Source organism: Canis lupus, chromosome 15 (genome assembly GCF_003254725.2).
Source record: "Canis lupus dingo isolate Sandy chromosome 15, ASM325472v2, whole genome shotgun sequence".
NCBI lineage: Eukaryota > Metazoa > Chordata > Mammalia > Carnivora > Canidae > Canis > Canis lupus.
The window spans coordinates 62,519,517-62,542,784 of NC_064257.1; the positions used below are offsets into that span (position 1 = coordinate 62,519,517).

At 34.5% G+C, this 23,268-nt stretch overlaps 1 protein-coding gene across 3 annotated transcripts in view; it reads right to left on the reverse strand.

The window, feature by feature from the left end:
• Positions 1-641: 641 nt before the first annotated feature.
• SPOCK3 (SPARC (osteonectin), cwcv and kazal like domains proteoglycan 3) overlaps positions 642-23,268 on the reverse strand; it is a 404,341-nt gene continuing 381,714 nt past the window's right edge. For all 3 annotated transcript variants that reach the window (XM_035699199.1, XM_035699198.2, XM_035699196.2), the window contains 4 exons: positions 12,257-12,478; positions 7,875-7,937; positions 4,698-4,835; positions 642-2,342 (listed from right to left, as the gene is read on the reverse strand). In XM_035699199.1, coding sequence (XP_035555092.1) covers positions 2,173-2,342; positions 4,698-4,835; positions 7,875-7,937; positions 12,257-12,478 — 593 coding nt within the window. In that variant the 3' untranslated portion in view covers positions 642-2,172. The remainder of the gene's footprint in view (positions 2,343-4,697; positions 4,836-7,874; positions 7,938-12,256; positions 12,479-23,268) is intronic.

A 23,268-nucleotide genomic window follows, 5' to 3' on the forward strand; every position in this document is an offset into this window, starting at 1 on the left:
TATACTCATAAATACAAATCTATACTGCACGCAAACATATACTTTATATAAAGTTTAATAAAATAGATCTTTTCAATTTTATTTTTGCTGTTGAATTGGTTGCTTTCCTGGGAAGCTGAAAGATTAAAGTTTCTTTAAAAAATAGCTTAATTTCAAAGCCACTATATTTGTTACTTTAAATCCATTTACTAAAACTCTCTTTAGAATTTGCAGGTTTTTTTTTTTTTTTGTCTTCTTCCAACCATCCATGACTTATATTTTATAATTCTTGTACATTTTAAGTAGATAAATTATTCTATCACTCTTCAAAAATACTGTTACTATAGAAATTTAGCTCAATATTTTAAAAAATGATATCACAAAAATGGGTTTAAAAATAATGCCCTCAACAAAAATAAATGATCTGCTTTGTGATTCTATGACAAAAGAAAAAAAATTAAAACAAATCAACAAAGAAAAATAATTTTTAACATACATAGGAAAATGATATCCAAGAGGCTAAGAACTCTGATTTTGAAATTCAACATTTTCAAAAAAACTTTCCTAGCTAGTTTGTGATGTATTCATTTTAAAAAATCAAGGAAAATATTCAGAACCCTTTATGCTTTTATCTGTAACCCAGAAAATCATTAAGAAAACAGTTTAATTTGGTTACAAGATTCTTTATTTTGTAAACTATACAGAAACAGTAAAAAAGAAAATGCATTGTACTTTAAATATTACATAAAGTCAACATTAAAGTTTTTTTTTTTAGTGTGTATAAATCAAATTGAAATAATTCACCATTTTCACTTTCAATGAATTGTTATTGGGAGAAAAGTTGACCCACTGTTTAAATTATGATACCAATGTGTAACATCCAACAGGTTTTTCCATTTGTATTATGGGCACAAAACCATAGGTCTGATATACTTAAAAGTGATGGTTTGCCAAAATGTCTACACAATTAATTAACATGCTAACTTAAATACAGCAATTAAAGTAATTTTTGTTACAGTTAAATCTTAAATGCTACTCTACACAATAATCATAAACAAGTCCACATGGCAATTATGTAACAATAGAAAAAAAGAAAGAAACATATTCCATTTTCTTCATTCCAGCAGCAGTACCTTTACTGGTATTAATTTGTTAATTAGGTGTGCTTAAATATTGCCTAATATCCTATATTGGTATGCATGCTAAAACCTTTCTATTTCTATTTTGCAAGGCACCATACAATACGGTCTCTAAGTTGCGACACTAGTAATAAAAATGTCATAATTCTAGGATTAAATGTAAATTTTTTATCTAAAATAAGAAATAAAATGAGAATTAAGATTCTTAAATTTGACATTGAGGCAAATGACAAACCTTTTGTGAGAATGTGGTTCAAACGAATCTTTCCTTTTGTCTTCCTACTTTAAATTCTGTACCCTAAATTGCTGGTCAGAAAGATAAACCTAGAAAGGTAAATCAATCATGCTGTTTTAAGAAATTGAAAAAAAAAATCTACATGAGAATGCTATCCGAATTAAAATAAAAATCAGAAAGGACAACTAAGTTTGTAACTTTCAGAATCCATGGTTTTCTATACTTGCCATTTTGTAAACTATCCTAGCATATCCAGAACAATGTCATCATTGGAAACATCACTATTAATGTAAACACGATGGAGGACTCTACCCTGTCCTTGTGTTTCTTACCCTGTGGCATCCCCTCACTCACCGTAGGCTTGGGAAGATGCTACTTTGGAATAGCAGTTAAGGTCACGCTTATTTTTATAAAATCCTTGGGACTCAGGACACCAATAAGTTGTTGTAAATTCAACTTAGAATCTCTCTCAGAAAAATAACGTATAGGACCTCAAGCACTGGTTCTTGTTTTGTTTGTGGGAAATTTATATAGTTTGTTCTTATGGAAACTTGTTTGTATCAGTAGCTCTTCCTAACTTTCCTTTGCCTGGCTAGGCTCCCTATGCATTTTCTTTTCCTCTAAGGCATATAAAAACTCAAAGTAAATGATTCTTATTTAAACATAAAGTTCTATGACATTAGTTGCAGTATTTGAAATAATTATACAAAATATATGTGAGTTTTAGAATCATTTTGTTTGGGGGAAAGGTCATTCTCAATAGGTTATCACTTTGTAAGCAATAGAAAGGTAGACTTTATCAATCTCTGCTCTCATCAATCAGATGTACCCATCATGGTCATCACCATCATCATCATCATCCCCTTCATCTTCATCATCATCTTCAATTTCATCTTCATCATTCATAATATCATCTTCATCATCTTCGTCATCAGTCCATTCATGGAAATCTCCACTTGCAAAATCTCCAGAGATCTCAAAATCGATAGCTTAGGGAAAAAGTAAGCATTGATGTTATTTGATTGAGCAATGAGATAATTTCTGATGGATGTAAAATTCTGATAAAAATTAAGCAAATTAATAAAATAAATCTTTGTGGCTTAAGCCACTAAATTTATGGAGATTTATTACAATAGCAATAGAAAACTAACATAGCTAAGTCAGTATTTAAAAAATATATTTAGAAATATCTCCATTACTATTTATGGAGGCCATAATGCACATATAGATCATTGTATTTATTTTTCCGACTCCTTTAATGTTAGTGTGTACTTATCTTCTACCCTTTCTAATATTTTAGTCTTATAATTTTCTGGTAGCTAGTTAAAACAAATCCTGCTAATGTAATCCAATGTTTATAAATTGATTTCACAAGACCGCACGTTGAAGTTCACATCTCACGTAAGGACAATGTCATTTCTATCCTCCAACATCAGGTTTCTTCTTAGTAATTTCAACATGCTGAGAAAACACAGAAGTTGTGTTCTCAAAACAATTTCCCTGTTCACTCATTGAATTCATCGCCATGTGACTTTTATCTACAACATAAAAAAAAATAGAATTCTTTATCCATCACCGGCATACTGTTATTTGATGTAATTAATAAGGCAGCCGTTTTAAACCATGTATTACAAAGACGTGTTCTTTACATGTGAAAGTTATGTTAGGCATGTGCTGAATGCTACTTGATCCTACTTAAATCTCATAACACTGGCTAGAAAACCAAAACCAAGCTATTAAAAATGTTACGGAAGAAATAAATGCAGAACTGGCGTTTAAACACTAGATGAGATCACCTTTATATAGTTTACCATTTATATTTTTTAAACAATCACAGTCTATCAGTTTAAAAATTGCATAGAAGAGGGGCTCTTGGGTGGCTCAGTCGGTTAAGCCTCTGCCATCTGCTCAGGTCATGACCTTGGGGTCCTGAGACCCTGGGATCCTGGGATCCTGGGGTCAAGTCCTGTGTTGGCCTTCCTGCTCAGTGGGGAGTCTGCTTCTTCCTCTCCCTCTGCTCCTCCCCACCCTGCTTGTGCTCTGTCTCTCAAATAAATAAATCAGGGGATCCCTGGGTGGCTCAGCAGTTTAGTGCCTGCCTTCAGCCCAGGTGATCCTGGAGACCCGGGATCGAGTCCCCTGTCGGGCTCCCTGCATGGAGCCTGCTTCTCCCTCTCCCTCTGCCTGTGTCTCTGCCTCTCTCTCTCCCTGTCTCTCATGAATAAATAAATCTTTAAAAAATAAAAAATGAATCAAAAAAATATTTTTAAAAAACTGCATAAAAGAGACACTAAACATTTTCTAAGGCCCCTTAGATAGGACCCAGTAGCGGTGTCTCAGCAGTTGAGCATCTGCCTCCAGCCCTGGGTGCGATCTCAGGATCTAGGATCCAGGATCGAGTCCAACATCAGGCTCCCTGCACGGAGCCTGCTTCTCCCTCTGCCTGTGTCTCTGCCTCTCTCTGTGTCTCTCATGAATAAATAAATAAGATCTTAAAAAAATATATATGAAAAATTATCTAAAATGCAAGTACTTTATTTTTATTTTTCCTCATGTATGTTAGTTGAGACAGGGTCCATTAATCCTTACTACATATGTGTGTGCATGAGCACGAGTGTGCATGTTGTATTCGTGTGTGTGCTAAATGGCTTTTGTCACAAAAACCACCATCGAACAAATACAAATACTCACTTGAAATTTCCATCCCGAAAAAAGTATTTTATGAAATAAAAAAGACACCACATTTAAAGCTTTAAAATACAAGTATATGATGCTCAATTGAACTGGAATATTATTTGTTAGGCCTGTACATAAAGATCATGTTCATAAAAAGAATTAAAATATTAATTATAATTACCCTCCTAACATTTAAACTGTATTTTCCCACCCAGACATAAAGCCATATGCCCAGATAGTTGCAATTTATGGACTTTTACTTTAAAAAGCTCAGCTTTTCTCCTGTGAGTGAGCCTACCTACTCCGGAAGTCAATTTCTCCAAAGGTATAGGGACCTCTGGAGGGTCCCCTGGCCCGGACTAGAGAGCATCAGGGCCTGCCTCATGTGCGAGGTGAGAGGAAAGCAAGGGCCACTCAACACCCTTCCTGCATCTGCAGGAGTGAAAAGGGCCCACCTTAAAGTGCCTGAGCTAGGCCATTCCATTTATTATTGATGCTGGTTTTTCATGGGCCAGAAGTGACTCCTTTTTGTCACTCCCCCCCCCCCCCCATGTATCCTATGTTCTTAGGGAGGAGTATGTCCTCATTAAATGCTTGAACCAATGAATGAGACTCTCTAGAACCTTTCCTGTGCTTTGAGAAATCATTAAACAAATAACCCTTCCTACCGCAGTCTGCAACTCCGCTTGTCCTCGACCCCATTACTTCATTTCCGTATCTGTCGACACACCAGCACTGCCCCAGGCTGCCGTGGCACTGCGTTGGTTTGTAGTAACCGTCTTCATCACACAGGGGGACGTACTGGCCTGGGAGGGGCACATGCACACATTATAAATAAGCTGGGCTCCTTTCCATGGTCGCTGAGTAAGCGTGAATTCACCCACACATACACACGTGGCCTTCCCACTCCAGGTTGTGAACCAGCGATTCATGCTGAACAAAATAGGTAAGGTCACTGCTGTCACGGAGCAGGCCACTGGGTCCCTTTGGTTAAGCAAATTTACCATTTCTCTTTCTCATTCTGCAGGGGGTACTGTTCTTGGAGGTGGAATACAGAATCAGAACCCGGTCAATGCCGCGTGCATCAAATCATCCAGGCCGCTCAGACACCTGACCCCATACTGCCATCGCTGCCAACCTTCTATTTTCATTTCCCCAAATTTTCATTCATGTATTCCAAGCTCTTTCCATTCACCCCAGGCTATTTTCCCAAAATTCAATATTGCTTCATCTCCGCTTTGATCTTTTTCTCATCTGGAATCTCTCCTCCTTCCCTCCTTCTTACATTATAAGACTTGGCATAAATATGACCCGGAATAGGAAGGCTTCTCTTAAGCTGGAGGATTTCTGATACACTTCTTAGGTCCTGTGTGTGTGTGTGTGTGTGTGTGTGTGTGCTTTATTATTGCTCCTTTCACCACTACACGGTGATGATATCCTCTATATTGGGAATTTTGGGTTCCCTTAGTTTTGATTGTTATATTAGCAACTCTTAAAGTAAGTCTAGTGGGAAAGACAGACATTGGGATCTCTGGGTGACTCAGCAATTAAGCGTCTGCCTTCGGCCCAGGGGATAACCCCGGGGTCCTGGGATCGAGTCCAACGTCGGGCTCCCTGCATGGAGCCTGCTTCTCCCGCTGCCTGTGTCTCTGCCTCTCTCCCTCTGTATCTCATGAATAAATAAATAAAATCTTAAAAAAAAAGACATTTATTTTCACATCTCTAAAATCTAACAGTACCTGGCACATTGCTAATGATAAATGTTTAATTCATAATTTAGAAGTGAATTCATTTTCTTCAATGTTTATATCAACACAACAATGTATGGTTTTGGACAGTAGAAAATTTTGTCTTTCCTGACCATTTTTTCCCCCTCAGTGACCAGACACACTCTAGTTATCTAGTGAAAGAAAAATAAAACTTGCAAAATAAATTGATAAAATATGAAATTATCTCAACCCATTTCACCTCATAACCATATGGAATCCTAGGGTTATCTCTTTAAAAAGTTTCAAAATTCGGATACATAAATAATTAGTTTTAAAATTGTAAATCATTTGAAAGGTTTGGCCTTTCAATGAAATAAGATAGAATATGACCAATACAGAAAGCTTGAGAACGCCTTCTGTGGATGTAAGGGCAGCAAAAATTAAAACAATATCAACATTCTTATCTCTACCTCTAAAAAAGCGAACATAATTTGAATATATTTGACATAAAACTGTTATGATGCAGAGTTAGGGTGACCATTTAATTTATCCTTTATGGCAGTATCCTTTGAAAATGAAAGCGAGCATCATTAAAGATCCTACCAGAACTACCGACATCAACCAAGACTGACTCCGCAAAGGGGGACAGGTGGCACTTTATTTCTATATAACAACTGGTTAATTTTCAGATAAGTGTCATTATCCTGCCCAAATTAAAAGAAATATTTTATATTTTAGCATTCAGGAGTCTCTAATAATGGCTTCCATGTTTATTATATAAAAAGCATAAAAGTGACTCCTCTCTAATGGCCACTAAATACATTTTCATTTTTTTTAACTTTATCATCAAATCCAGAATTTTAATCCTTGATCAAATCTAAACTATTTTTCAACTGAATTTCATTGGCTTTTCCCATTGTACATGGATGAGCTTTACTTGGTGGAAACAAAGCCACCTGTGCCTGGATGTATTACGTCCCTTTGGGGCTGTGTTAGGATATGCATTTTGTAACAGAGATGAATAAACACGACTCATTGTAGATTCTTCATTGGTAATTCCTCACATCTAAAAATGCTTTATTACAAAACAATTAGCCCTTTCATTTTGAACTACGGATTTTTCAAGTAATATAAAAAGCTCCTCTAAACACACAACGTTGTGATGATAAAGGAAGCATGTCATAACACTTCAGTGAGAGTCAGACATTATAGAATTATGTGCCATTAAATACTCAAGGGCATTCATATATATGGGGAAACAACAAAACAAAAAACACCATGTATGTGGTATTCTGTGTTGGATCTAAAATAGAAAAAAAGATATCAGTGGAAAAACTGGTGAAATCCAAATAAAGTGTAAGTCTTAATTAATAGAAATAGAGCAATGTTAATTCCGCAGAATTAACATTCTTAGAATGAAAGATAATGGCTATTTGATACATGGTAGGTGGGTACTTTGGAGGAGGCTTAGGAAAGGATGTATGTATGCAAACTACGTATGCAAACTAATCGTAAAATTTCTTTAAAATTATTTGAAAAAGAGTTTATTTGAAAATTGTGTGTTTAGAAGAATAAACAAAATAATTATACATAATAGCTTAATAATCTCTTGGTTACTCTAATATTTTAAGGCTTCGAGTGAAATTTGTTGTCTATCAACTATCTAGTATATATATATTTACTTGCTAAAAGTAAATTAGTAAAAAGAAAAAAAAAGTAAAAAAAAAATTTGAAAGTCTATTCAAACTTCCCTGATGTACTGAGGACATGCTCACCCATCTCTCTCTCTCTCTCTCTCTCTCTGTATATATATATATGCTATTATTCTTGAATTGTTAACAATAGAATTAGAATTAAAGTTTTTGCTGATACTTTAACTTTAGCACTGTTTAAATCTCCTTTTCACTTAATAACTTTCAAAATGAACATTATATTAGGGTAATAAAACAGACATAATATCTTTCAATAGGTAAGATAATAAAAGTAAGTTTAATGGCCTTCAAAAACTTCATAAATTTTGTCACTGAAATTTAGTGTAGTCTATCTTTGTTGGATTAATATTGATTTTATGTTGCTGTTTCCCTGGGGTTATTTATGTAAGCAATAAAGGCTTCAGAAGAATGATCTATTACTCACCTAGGAGCTTCTTCACCCCTTGCCGCTTCTGAATATTGCTGAGCTCCGTCTGGCAAGGTGGGTCTGCAATGACATTAAAAATGTTACTTCAAGGATTATAATTGAACAAAAAAAGTATGATTTCTATGTTACCAATTTTAAGTTGGCCTTTACCTGGCTTAAAAAGACACATACCACATATCAGTTCCTTTTATGCAGTACCTACCTATAGATACATATATGTGTGCCTTTCTGTATACACAGAGAAAGAGACAGAGAGAGAGACACTTTCCTAATTACTGATACTAGGTCATCTTGATTTTCTGCAGAGAGATAGAAGTGGATGGAAAAAAAAAGTAAACGATATGAAATATTTGTATGATGGATAATGGTTCTTATCATTTACTTTTAAAGGGTCAGTCAACTCAGCAATGTAAATCCAAATGATGGACCAGTGCCCAAACAATGAACAGATTATGTTTTTCCCTCATTTAAAACAGTCTCTATGATACGGAGAAATAGCTTTATATTAAAAAAAGTAATCTATAAAAAAAGTCAATACTCTTTCAAGTTATATCAGACATACTATTCTCAATTTTGATACTGAATAATGCTGACCAGCTTTGTTCTTTTTAGTTTCATTCGGATACTTCAAGTGTGTATGCAGTGTGGAAATAAGACATAATATACAATAATTTCCGATAGGCTATCTTTTAAAAAATAAACTTAAATTTGGAAATAAGCATGTCTTTTTTCAAACTCAATGGCTTAAGGGAGAATATTTCCAGAGAAATATAAAATGCTAAATCGAAACAGTATAACTTGGCTTGTGTTATCATATATAGAAAATTATATATATTCTTATATAATAAATATACTTTCTAATTTACAATATTCAACAACTCAGTGTATTTTAGCTCATTTTCTACAAACTTGCTATATAAAAATGCATCATAAATTATTGAAACAACAAACCAATAAACCAGTACCTATTTTCCCATACTACAATTTTGTGGGGAAAAGGCATGGTGTAACCTATTCAAATAATTTAAAAAACTATTACACCAATCTTACAATATTCAGGCATTAAATTTGCATGTAAGTAACAAAGTGTAATGAGGAAATGAGACAAAGTGTTTAGCATATATTTTATAATTTAATACATATAAGGCCAATACATATTTTTCCTTTGGAAATCTGAAATCTGAAGAAAAAGTAATTTTTTTTGAAAGAGAGAGAGACATACTAAGAAACAGACTTTTAACTGCAGAGAACAAACAGCATTGCCAGTGGGGAGATGGGTGGAAAGATGGGGAAATAGGGCCAGAGGATTAAAGATGAGCATTGGGTAGTGCACAGAATTGTTGAGTCAATCTATTGTACGCCTAATGCTAATATAACACTGTATGTGAACTCTACTGACATTAAAATAGAAAAAACTTAATTAAAAAATGACGTTTGGGGGAGAAAAGCAAGTTGCAAAATGGCACAAGCAGTATGACACCCTATCCATATTTTATAATAAACACAACAGTACGTATCATTCATGAAAACATATGTGGTCATGTAAATGTACAAATAGCGGATTGGAAACTAGATTTGATGGTGCCTACCCGAGCAGAGTGAGAGAGGAGGCTGGATTGAGGATGGAAAAAAAAGAGACTTCAACTTCATAATGCTTTTAAAATTTTATTTGAAAAATCCTGATGCTAATATGACAAAATTATTTCTGGGTGATGGGTACATAGTTATATGTTGAATTATTTTTTGCACTTTGGATTTTTTTTTTAATTTCTAAAAATCAAAAATAATCTGATCTTTCAAAAGAAGAAAAAGTAATTTCCTTGAAAAGTATAAATAATTAGCTTATTTTTCTACATCATTTTGAAATTGATCCAATTTATCTCTTCGTTTTACCTAATAATAATGTGGGTCTCTTATACTAAGTTTTAAAGGAATAGGAATCAAGGTATGGATAGCATACAATAGACATTTAAAAATGTACTGCCCTTTAAATATAATATTTAGAACCTAGAGGGAAAAATTGTGCTGAAGTTTCAGTATCATATTGAAAGCATTGAAAGCATTTTTTTCCTAACTGCTCTGAGCTAGTTTTTGCAAAGTAAAACAAGTTACATAACACAGGCTTAGAGAAGAGACATTTAAAAATTTGCTGCCCTTTAAAAATAATATCTAGAACATAGAGGAAAAAAATTGTGCTGAAGTTTCAATAGTATATTGAAAGCATTTTTTTCCGAACTGCTATGGGCTAGTTTTTGCAGAGTAAAAGTAATATTTCCATATGTTTGCTATGACATTGCCTGAAAATTCAAGTATGTTTGAATCTGACTCCTGGTTAGAAACCTCACAGAAAAAAAAAAAAAAAAAGAAACCTCACGGAATAAACACGCGTACAAGACCTACAGCTGTGTGTAGAGGGGAACATTCTAGGGTTTCAGGAGAAGGGCGCCTGGATGGCTCAGCAGGATTTCAGCTCAGGTCATGATCTCAGAGTTGCGGGATGGAGGCCTGGTTGGTGCCCAGCTCTGCGCTAGGAGAGGGACCTGACTACGATTCTCTTCCCCCTTTCCTTCTGCCCCTCGCTCCACTCATGCTTTCTCTCTCTCTCTCAAAAAAAAAAAAAAAAAAAAAAGATTTCAAGAGAAATCATGGCAGATTCAGCTGTTTATCTACACATAATATTTGACTTTGAGATATTTTTCCTACTATTTATAAGGCAGCTGTCTGGCCTTGAAGTTAGGTGTACTTGGAGTGCTTAATTAAGATTTCAACTATTTAAAATCACTGGCAAAGATATATTATTTATATATTATATGTTTATATATTATACATATAACTCTAACATATAGTCAAATATAGATCACTCCAATTACAACAAAAGAATTTGCTGTTTTATTGAATACATAATAAAGAAAAACATTCTTTTATAAGGTGAAACTCTTGAAAACATGTTTTTAAATAAATGATTATTCTTTTTCATGAAATTGCTTAATAAGCCCATTCTTACTATTATTCTTATTGTCAGTTACCTTAATAATGGTTTTGTAACATTTTCTAGCATATTAAAGTAATAAACAGAATTGGCCAAGTTCTCCTAATCTTTGGGGAAGATGTATAAATTTTTTTGCCTGCTCAGGTACCATTTATTAAATGATTTCTACTCTGTATTAAATTATTTCAGAGAAGATCTTCATTTGACCATAAAGACTTTAACACTCTGGGTGAATATTGATTAATAAATGAAAAGTATATAAAGCAAAATTTTTCTTTGAGGACCTTTAATCAGTCCTGCAAATATTACTGCAAAGTCCAGAAATCTTTCAAGATGAAAGTATTTATTTCTGTGGAAGAAACTTCCAGAATTTTTCATAATATTTTTAAACGTTCATGGATAAACACTAACCATGCCATCATAACATTTAAAAAATAACTGGAAAAATATCATTAAAAGACCACATATCTTTTTATAGTGGTTTATCAGGATTTGCTTCCCTATTCTTTAAATGTTTTAAATGTACCCTAGTCACTAAAACTAGCATGCAGCTTTTTAGCAGTAGCAGTTACCTAGTAAACACATATGCAATAGTAAAATCAACAGTGTGCGGGGGTACGATTTTAAAGTATTTTAATAAAGAAAATCTAACTCTTAATCCTTGTTTAAAGTTATTTATAAGTAGTTAAACTACAAATTCTGCTGTTGACTCAATACCAATCAGTTTATGGATAATCATTTCATCCCTAATTACTAAACTATTCCTAATATGTGGAAAAGAATCAAGATAGTAAAAGTTCTCACATAAGGTGGTGTTCCAGTTACCTCGCCTCTTCCGGAGCATCAAAATACTCTGCTAGTGAATTTTTACAAAGCTAAGTTACTTTTGAAAGTTTGAACGGCTAAGTCATTTTAAAATCAAATGAGTAAAAATAACTTTATGGTGAATGCGGCGGTTCATTCAGCTCATTTAATAAGATCACAAAATAGAACATTAAAATTCCACAGCATAGTGATAAAAAAAACACCATTTATTTTATACCATGGGCAAAGCAGATAGCAAATTAATTTTAATGATTACTTTTAATATCTATGTTTTCCTATCTCTGTGTGCTTCTTGGTGTTCCATAATGGAAACTATAATGAAGTGCATTAATATGAAATATTAATTGCTATTTTTCATCTTGTTTAGCATGTTTTGTATCCCTAGCAGAGTTATATTGTTTAACATGCTGCTTATTTGCTCTTTTATTAAACACTTTGATGAGAAAAATATCTACCAAGATGTATGGGGTGAAATGAACTTTTTTTTTTTTTTTAAATCATGAAGAAAAGATAAAATTTGACATGCAGGTCAACTATCTGCATCGGTCGGTGTCTCGTCTTTTACCTTGCTGTCTCTGGAAGCAGTAGCACCATTCATTGTTAGAAATCAAGCTGTCCTTGTATGTGTCACAAGAATTGAAGAATGCCTTGGTACACTGTTCATTCTTATCAAGGTAAATGCTTCCGAGCTCTGACTGGTCCAGGAGCAGGTCATAGTTTGTATCCAGTCTATTAAACATCCAGCCAAGTGAATCCTTGCAAATTGGCAAAATACTGGTATCAAATCCTAAAGGCAAAGATAGAAAATAATTAGCTAAATTTGAAAGTCACAATCAGCAGCAAGCAATACAACGGAACGTAATAGTTGGTTCCTGTAAGAGCACCTACTCAACAATCATAAATAAGGCTTTAAACTCATCGTGGGTAATTCATTTCAAAGTAGGGATGGTAATACCTAACTTCAGGATGGTTGTGAGGATAATTAATATAAATAGATTAATATAAGGCAGCTAGTACTAATTAGTCATTCATTCAATGGCATTTATTGTAGATATATTAGATATATCTCCATTCTTTCCAGTGTTCAAAGGTTTCTTGACAAATAGGGAGTCATAATGGATGCTTTTTTAGGAGTATATAGGCATTTACTGAATAATAAAGGCCTATTAATAAAGAAATGAAATTTATTTTCACTCAAATAAATTTTGCAGGGGATCCCTGGATGGCTTAGCGGTTTAGCACCTGCCTTCGGCCCAGGGTGTGATCCTGGAGTCCCGAGATTGAGTCCCACATCAGGCTGCCTGCATGGAGCCTGCTTCTCCCTCTGCCTGTGTCTCTGCCTCTCTCTCTCTCTCTCTCTCTCTCTCTCTGTGTGTCTCTCATGAATAAATAAATAAAATCTTAAAAAAAATAAATTTGGCAAAAAGTAAAATTTTAACAAAAGTGAAATGAACGCATAATACATAATAGAGTCCTTAATGCTCTGTGTCTTCGTGGAGCCACAGTGATTGTGGTATTTCACCAGTAATGCATATCCAGAGAGTAACCATCATGTAATTTATACAGGTACTCGGTCTTCTGCTTCCCTCGAGGCGATGTTTACAATTACAAATATGCTATAAAGGGAGATAGCAAGGTGCACTAGGTATAGCGGGATGACAGCACCGGATTTGCACCCAACGTATGACTTATCGGAGTGTGGGAGTCTCTGGATAAGCCATAGGCCCCACAAAAGCTCCTTGTCCTAAATAGCATTAGATGCAATGTCAGTGTTTTCAAGCATAATTTAAAAATTTACGTTAAACTATTCATCTTTGTTAAGTTAACCCACCTTTGACAGGTATTTTGGTAGACCAGTTGCTGTTTTAGTTGCTCTTCTCCCACTCATTACAAGTGAAAGTAAAATAATAACTCAGTTAACTGGTGTGAAAAAGAGGATGTGTTTAGAGCTGTGGACACTTTCTGAAAACTGAATAGTCAAACAATTTAATCCTCAACAGCAGGGGTTGAAGAGTAGGTTGACCATTTACAAATGAAATTCTTACACATAAACATCCTTGTCAATTTCAACACCTTAATCCTTCGTATTTTTTCAAAATGGGAAGAAAAGTAGCCTTAACCTCTCAAAAAATTTTGTGGCTCTGCTTTGAGAACTTACTCTGTAACACAAATATCAACATAAAATAGGATTTCTGAAAATATAATGTGGAGAGATACTGAATAAATTTTAAACACAATAGAACTAAGAGTTTACCTTTTATGTTAAAAAGAAATGAAATTCCTACAGAGTGCATGTCTGGTGAATGATCAGTTTGATGAAGTCTAATATTGTTTTAGATCCAGAATGTTGACTTGTATTCAGGTCCTGGCACTACCTCGCTTGGTTAAGTTAAGGTTAAGTTAAGGCTGCGGTGTCCACATCTAGATAATAAGAGGATTTTAAAAACATGATCTCTATGTTACCTTCAAGATCTAAAAATACAGTGAGTTCATGCTATTTGAAAAGTACATTTATACACAAAACCGTGTTATAAGGGTCATTCGAATCCTAAGTAACAGAAAAGGAGTAGACATAAAATCATTTTAATCTTCTAAATTAAACATATACTTTCAGTATGATTCAGTTTAGTTGACGCTACAAGTATAAGATGAAGTTAATTGGGAAGAAAATTGTTTGCTGTCTTATCTTGAATTTTTAGAGCAATACAACCCTGAGTCTGTGACCTGAGCCAAAATCAAGAGTCAGATGCTTAACGGACTGAGCCACCAGGCGCCCCAAGGAGCTGAATTTTGACAACAACCCAACTCATTATAGAAATGGAACCTCTCCTGGGGCGTCCAGCAAGGCATGTAGCCCTTTAGGTAGCCCTGATTTTAGTGCAAGGAGCCCTGTGTTGGACTTTTTGACTTACAGAACTATCAACGAATAAATCTGTATTGCTTAAGCTACTAAATTTTGCAGTAATCTGTTATATTCAAAACAGAAAACTAACGTAGTTTATGAACTATATTTTTTTGTTGCTGTTGGTTGCCCTGGGGCTTATGGTATACATCACTAACTTACCACCATCTACCTTCAAATAACATTTTGCCACTTCACGTAGGTGGTAAGACATTGTCAGAGTATCCGTAAGTCATTTTTCACCTTCTCACATATTTTGCTATTAGTGCTACCCATTTTGAGTCTTCATGTGTTGTAAGCTCCACTGTACATTTTTATAATGTTCGCTCTGAACAATGTATTAGGTTTTCTAAGTGATTAAAAAGTGAGAAAGAAAAATCTCTATTATTTTAAAGGAAAATGTCTTCCCACGCCATGACACTTCTGACACAAAATAGGCGAGTTTTCCACACAAAGCAATCCTCCAATACTCTGTGGATTCCAGTCGGGTGCCGTATAATTTAATTCAGTCTGACATTATCTACTCAGTGAGTGTAGATCCAACATGTTAAGGGCTCTGTCCCACAGAGTGCACCCTCAGGCCAGACCCCAATAGTAAGTAGTGGGTTCCCAGCGTATTCATACTTCTGACGACCAGGCTACGGATTAGAGGTTCCCAGGATCCTTTCCTCAGGTTCCATAATTTTTTACGACAGCTCACAGAACGTAGGAAAACACGTTACTTATGTTCACTAGTTTATTACAAAGGAAATTATAAAGAAGACAAATAAAGAGCCAGATGAAGAGGTACATAGGGTGAAATATGGAAGGGCCCCAGGCACAGGAGCTTCTGCTCCCATGGAGCTGGGGTGCACTGTCCTGTCAGCACATGGGTACATGCACCAACTCTGAAGCTCTCCGAACCCCTCAGCTTAGGGGTGTTTATAGAGGCTTTGTCAAGTAGGCATGATCAGGGGCGCCTGCGTGGCTCAGTTGGTTAAATGCCTGCGTTTGGCTCAGGTCATGATCCCGGGGTCCTTGGATGGAGCCCCGCCTTGGGCTCCCTGCTCCACAGAGTCTGCTTCTCCCTCTCCTGTGCTCTCCACCCTGCTTGTGCTTCCTCTCTTTCTTTCTCTCTGTGTCAAATAAGTAAATAAAATATTAAAAAAAAAAAGTAGGCATGATCAATTAACTCAATCTTCAGGGTTTCTTTCCGCCCCAAGATGACAGAGAGCGGGATTAAAAGTGCCAAAATTCTAATCACAACCGGCTTAGTATTTATGGTAAATACTGAAGAACATCATCCTGAGGTTCTCCAGCAGCCCACCAAGTGTCACATTAGAACAAAAGGTGTTCGTATTACCCAGGATGGCCCAAGGGACTTAGGCCCTCTACTTAAGACGCTCCCATCATCCTCATCCCCCAGGAAATCTTACAAGAGTCTAGGAGCTCCGAGTCAGGAACCAGAAGCAGAACCCAAACCAGATTTCCTATTGGGTCGCTAGTGTTTACCCCCATGTTAAGTATTTCGGGCTTCCTACATTCCTAAATGTAGATTCGAATTTCTGAGTGGTATTAACCTTTGTGTCAAGAAATTCCTTTAGCATCTCTCAACTTTGGATTAATGTAAACTTTTGGGTTTTTTGGCTTAACTTTTGAAAGACACTTCTGCCAGAGACTTTTTTTTTCTTCGAACACTCAAATGTTCTACTGTATTGTGGCCTTCATGGTGCCTGAGGAGAAGTTAGCCAACCTGCTGACCTTTGCTTCTCCAAACATTTTTTTTTTCCTTTTTTTCTTTTTTCAGGTTGCTTTTAAGATTTGCTTTTCAAGACTGACTTTTAGCAATATACTTATGGCATACTTTGGTTTTCTTTGTTTCTGTTGCTTGATGTTTATTGTATTTTTGAATGTGTAGGTTTAAAATATTAATAAAATTCAGCTAACTTTTAGTTATTATTTCTTCATATAATTTTCTTCTGATCCCTTACATTTTTAGTATCTTTTTGAGACTTAATTACTCCTATGTTAATGCCCTTGACATTATCCCACAGATCACTAAGACAAAGACCTTTTTTTTTTTTTTTTTTTAGTTTCTGTTTTCTTCTGTGCTTCATTTGGATAGTTTCTATCATATATCTTCAGGTCCATGGTTGGTTGGTTGGTTTTTCCCTTTCTCCTTTTCCTGTTCTCTTCAGGTGCTTTCACTCTCACTCAGCATGTTTTTATTTTATTTGTTTTGTGTTTCATCTCTAGACATTCTTTTTTTTTAAGATTTTATTTATTCATGAGAGACACAGAGAGAGAGGCAGAGACACAGGCAGAGGGAGAAGCAGGCTCCATGCAGGGAGCCCAACGTGGGACTCGATCCCAGGACTCCATGACCACGCCCTGGGCCGAAGGGAAGCACACAACCACTGAGCCACCCAGTCGTCCCTCATCTCTAGATATCCTATTTGCATGTTTTATTCATACTCTCTCTTGTAATTGAGATTCCTATTTACCTTTATACTATTGTGCATAATAACGATATTAATAATAGTTATTAAAACATTAATAATAAAATATTAAAATAACTCTTATTTTTGCAATCCTTATATACTAATCCCATCATCATTGTAATTTCTGGATATATTTCCAAGATTATGATTTCTCCAGATTATGAACCATATCTTTTGCACTCTTTTCATGCCTGGTAAATTTTAGCTGGATCTGAAAATTGTGAATTTTAAATTATTGGTTGCAGGATTTTGTAGCATTTTTCTAGGTCCAACAGAAAAGTGATTGAAATTGTAGAAGAGAGAGGAAATAGGGTAGAAGAAATATTTCAAGGCTTAATGGAGAATTTTCCAAAATCAATGAAATACGTTAAATCACACAGTTAAGAATCTTAAAGAACTCCAAACAGGGTAAGTACCAGCCAAACAAAGAAATGCAAAAACCTACACATATCAGAATCAAACTGCTCAAGACCAATTAATAAGGAGAAAAACTTTTAAAGCAGCTAGAAGCAAATGCATTTTCCTGTAGGGGAACAAAGGAAAGAGATTGGTAGCAGACTACTAAGCTGAAACCATACAAGCCAGAATCAAGTGGAAAGACCTCTGCATCGTGCTGCAAGAAAAACAGAGCTCGGGACCAAGTATTCTTTACCCAGAGAAAGGATCTTTGACAAAGGAACGAGAAATACCTTTGAACAAATAAAAATGGGAGAAAAATCATTTAAAGCAGATGCGAACTCTAAGAAATCTTAAGAAATAAGTTTTTGAGGTAGAATGCATATGACATTAGGAAGAAACTTGGATTGTTAGAAACCAAGAAACCAAAAAACCCTGACGAATTCTGATAGTAGCATAGCTGAGGATGCATGTGAAATTCATATTTTTTATTTCAAAAGCTTTAAAAGATAATTGAATGTTTATGTTCATTTGTTTTGTTTCTTAGATTCCACATATAAATAAAACCATACAGTATTTGTCTTTCTCTGTCTGAGTTCTTTGACTTAGCATAATACCCTCTAGACCCATCTGTGTCATCACAAATGTCAAGATCTCATTCTTCTTAAAATTTGAGCCAAATTCCACTGTGTGTATATACCCTACATCTTTATGCTTTCATCCATCCATGGACACTGAATTGCTTCCAACTCGTAGCTGTTGTAAATAATGTCGCAATAAACATAGGAGCACATGTATCTTTTCAAATTAGTGTTTTGTTTTCTATATGTAAATACCCAGCAGTAGAATTACTAGATCATATGGTGTTTCTGTTTTTAATTTTTTGAGGAACCTCCATACTGAGAAACAAACAAATAAAATAAAATACAGACTCTTAAGTACAGAGAATAAGCTGATGGTTGCCAGAGGAGAGGTGGGTGGGCAGATGGGTGAAATAGATAAAGGGCAGGAAGAGGGACAAATTCCAGTTATAGAATAAATAAGTCACAGAGATGAACAGGACAACAGAGAGAATATAGTCAATCCTACTGCAATGTTGTATGGTGACAGATGGTGACAGCACTTATCATAGTGAGATCTGAATTATGTACAGAATTTTTGAATCAATACAGTCTTAAAACTAATATAGTATGATATGTTAATTATACTTCAATAAGAATACATAAAAGACTATGGCGTGTCTAATCTAAAGTTATTAGCAGTAAGTGTTTGTAGCCTACATTAAAGCAAAACATATGTCAAAATAGCACAAAAGATGGGATAAATTGAGAATCATAAGTACTTCTAATATATGTAAAATGGCAAAGTATTATTTGGAGGTAGACTGTGACAAATTAGATTTGTATCTTGTAAATCCAAGTGTAACCATTAAAAAACTTTCAAGAGGAGATAAAAACAATAAACCAAAAATAGAAATAAAATGACATCATAAAAAATACTTACTTGGTCCAGAATAAAGCATCTTAAGAAGGAAAAATGGACAAAGAAGAGATAGAAAAGAGAAAACACCTAGCAAGAAAGTATATTATAATGAAACTATATCATTAATTATGTTAAAAATAAATGATCTAAGCATATCAATTAAAATAAAATGTATTAAAATACACACACATATGCACACACACTCTAACTATATATTGTTTTCAAGCAGACCATTTTATTTATTTATTATTATTATTTTTTGTTTGTTTTCAAGCAGACCATTTTAAATAAAATGGCATAGGAGGTTGACATTAGTAGGCTGGAAATGTACACCAGGCAAACACTGATGGAAAAAAGCCAGACTGACAATACTAATATTTTAGATTTAAAAATAAGGAATGTTACCACAATAGAAAAAGGCATTACATAATGAATATATATAACAACCTGAAAGTATCTGTATATAAAATTAAATTTCAAATTCATGAGAAAAAAAAAAAAACTAACAGAACTGACTGGAGGAATAGACAAATTCCCAATTTTATCTGGAGACCTCAACACTACTCTGTAAATGATCAATAGAATAGGTAGGGAGAAACACAGTATGGGTATTAGAAAATCTTGGGATCCCTGGGTGGCGCAGCGGTTTGGCGCCTGCCTTTGGCCCAGGGCACGATCCTAGAGACCAGGGATCGAGTCCCACATCGGGCTCCCGGTGCATGGAGCCTGCTTCTCCCTCTGCCTGTGTCTCTGACTCTCTTTCTCTCTGTGTGACTATCATAAATAAATAAAAATTAAAAAAAAAAAAAAGAAAAGAAAATCTGAACGACATCATCAACAAACTTGAAATGATTTATACTGATAAAACACTCCAACAAATAATAACAAAATACCAATTCCTTTTTAAGTGCATATGAAACATGTTCTGAGCCATAAAACAGATTACAACAAATTTGAAAGAACTAAAATCATACAAAGTACATAAAACATAACAAAATTATAATAGAAATGAGTAACAGAAAGAACAAAAAATATAGAGAACTTAGAAAATACAGACATAAACATGGATTAAATAATATATTTCATTTAATTCAGTTGAGGAAACATGATCTATTGCCAGAATCCTGTCTCACATGAAGGAATTGTGGATAGCTTAAAGATTCAAAATGCAAAAGTATATACATTGGAAGACATCCAGGGCATTGTTTTTTATGAGAGACATTTCTTAAGGGACCCAAATTAAGAACTCTGAAATCAAAATAGAGTAGTGAGAAAATACTTGCAATGCAATAAAGGATTAAAAAATTAGTAAGAGGTGCATAGTAATAATATTTATGGGTCTGTATAGTGTACATAGCAGGCTCTCATTAATAACAAGAATTTTTATGTAAATATATATGTTGCATGAGAATAAAGTAAGTTTGGAAAACCAAATATATCAGGCTCCTAACACTTGTTCACCTCATGATGGAAGGAGTGGATTTGGCTGGTGAAAGGATGTTAATTCCTTTAACATACCTTCACGGGTCTATTTAAAAAATAGTTATGTATTGTATGTGTAATTAAAATGAAAGAAATAGAAAAATGTTATATATGTATTTTTCCTTCATATCTGTGATACCTTAAAATAATTTAACACTCATTAATGTCTCAAAGGAATCATCATAAAATTAATTGCTTTTTTTTATTGGCTAGCATATGGTCCAAGGACTACTGTGGTGTATAGATCCATTTGTTTCCATGGTAAATAACCCCCAAGAATTATACTTTTGAGCAATTTTATTTCCTTTTTATATATAATTTCCCCTCTTTGTTTTATTTTTTTTTATTTTTTTTTTTGTTTTTTTTTTTCCCCTCTTTGTTTTAGATATCATGTCTTGATGTTTTTAAGACACCTATTATGCGCACACTCCAGATATTTGAGTGTGGTTCTCAACTGACACTGGAGTAAACTTCAATAGAAGTAATGCTTATGTTACAATTGACTGGATGCATATGAAATGTTTGTATTAATGTTGTTTCATCTTTCTGCAGAGATTTTTTTTTTTTTTTAGATCTCTTTGTTGCAGTCTTTTTGGGAAGAAGGTGTTGTTTCATTTTTAACTTGGTTCTAATGGTTCAAATTATTAGTTAAATATGTTCTGAACACCGACATGATTATATTTTGAAATGAAGGTATTCACTTTGTTGAAACAAAATGTAGTCAAATTGACAATATTTCATAATAACCTGTAAGAAGCAACCACCTGTTTGTTGCTACAAAATAAAAAAAAAAAAAAAAGAAAAAAGAAAATGCAAGATATCTCAATAATTAGAACAAAATAAGCAGTGGTCTGGATCTTTCCTTTTATGATTTGAAATAAGAAAAGAAAATTCATCTACCAACTTTACAAATCTTTGTTTTCAAAAGATAAAGTTCTGGGCTGTACCTAAACAGCTCCTAATTGCATTAAAATGGGCATTGTTTTCAAGTCATCTGATTTCAAATTCAATCTTCCTCTCAATGTGAAGACAGCATGACATAAAGTGAACAAAGTCTCTGTAAGACATTAAAATGCATTCATTTACCCTGGGGGTTTAAGTAATTGTCATTTTCTATGACTGAGCAGAGCATTTGGTACCTAAAAACCTAAACATGAGGCATTCTCTTAATCTGAGGTAGCCTGTTAATCCGAAGATTTTGCATGTGATTCTGATGTCTTGATGCTTTCCAAATTGACAAAAATAAAATTAATACAGTGGCTTTTTCAGAGAAGGATATCCCTCCCCACATACACACATACTCTATTGTAACCATGTTTAAAAAGAAAACTGTGTATTGTATTTCTGTTCTTAAATTTTTGGAGATATAAATAATAAAACAAAATATATCCAGTATACAGACTACATTATGTATAACATATATTTTATTGAAAAAAAAAACTCAAACAGGTATATTAATGGTATAAAGATCATAGAATCAGAGACTAAATGGCTTGATTTCCTTCAGCTTCTCTTTATAAAACACATTTTAAGTTTTTACCATCTTAGTTGTTTTTCTATAATGAATGGCTCAGTGGCCAACAATAGCTCTAAAATAGAGCCAAACAAGATAGACCCAAAGAAACCTGACTTTTTAAATTTTTAATAATTCCTTTAGTAGTCTCCATACCCAGCTTGGAGCCCAGTGCAGGGCTTGAACTCCTGACCCTGAGATCGAGAACTGAGCTGAGATCAAGAGCCTGAGGCTTAACTGACTCAGCCACCCGGGTGCCCCGAGAAACTTGAGTTTGTATATAAAGGAGCTGTAGGTTGTTAAAAATAATGGCAAACTTTACCAGTTTGCTTAATTTCTTAAAAAGCAGTAACATTATTGATCTTCCCTGTCAACCGAAAACATTTTAACTATGGAATATTGACACTATCCGAGATTCAGATAAATAATCAATTCTTCTTAGGGAATGGCAATACTGTGTTTTAGATAATGACCGTAATAAAATTTGGTCAGTCAAAAACGCAGGTTAGTACCCTACTGTGTTAGGGAATTGAGAACAACTACTAAAATAACCTCTAAGGAAAAAAAATCTATTATTTTTACCATTGTGAAAAATATTTCTGACAGTGTAATAAGATGTTTATTTTTTTAAGATGTTTAACATAAAAGTATGATACTATTAATCCGATGGCTAGTGTATGAGACTAGCAAGTTTCCCTTCTTTGATGAAGCCATGGTGTACATTCAAAGCTTATTTCCTTATAAAAAGAAGCAGAGTATCTTCCCATTTAAGTTCCATTGACCCTTGACTCTCAGTCCTACTGTCATACACGTGTCCTCCTGGAACCTGGGTGTCTTTCAGCAGTAGGAAAGCAGCGACGGGCCACTGTATTAGTCACTGAGTCCCTGTGGCGAGCCAGGGCTGTTTCTGGAGATCCCATAGCAGACGATTCCTGGCCTCATAGAACTTAAGTTTCCTTTGGAATAAATGCATTTGCTATAAAGAAAAGCAAAGCAGCATAACACTCAGGCAAATACTCGTGCTGGTGTTACAGTTTCATACGTGGTAGAAAGGAGAACCTCTGATGCCAGATATTTAAGCAACAAGCAGAATGAAGTGAGAAGGTACAGATAACAGGGTGAAGAGTGTTCTTGGATTTCTCTCCAAAAACCAATAACTATGAAGCAAGTACTTTATTATGAGGAACTGCATTAATCGAAAATCCTGTAACACCTCCTAGAACCCACAGAGAGGTCAGCAGGCAGTGGTTAGGCCACAAGAGCAATCTGAACTAATTGTTTTTAGCAATCTGGCTGCTAAATAGGGGGAAAAAAATGAAGCT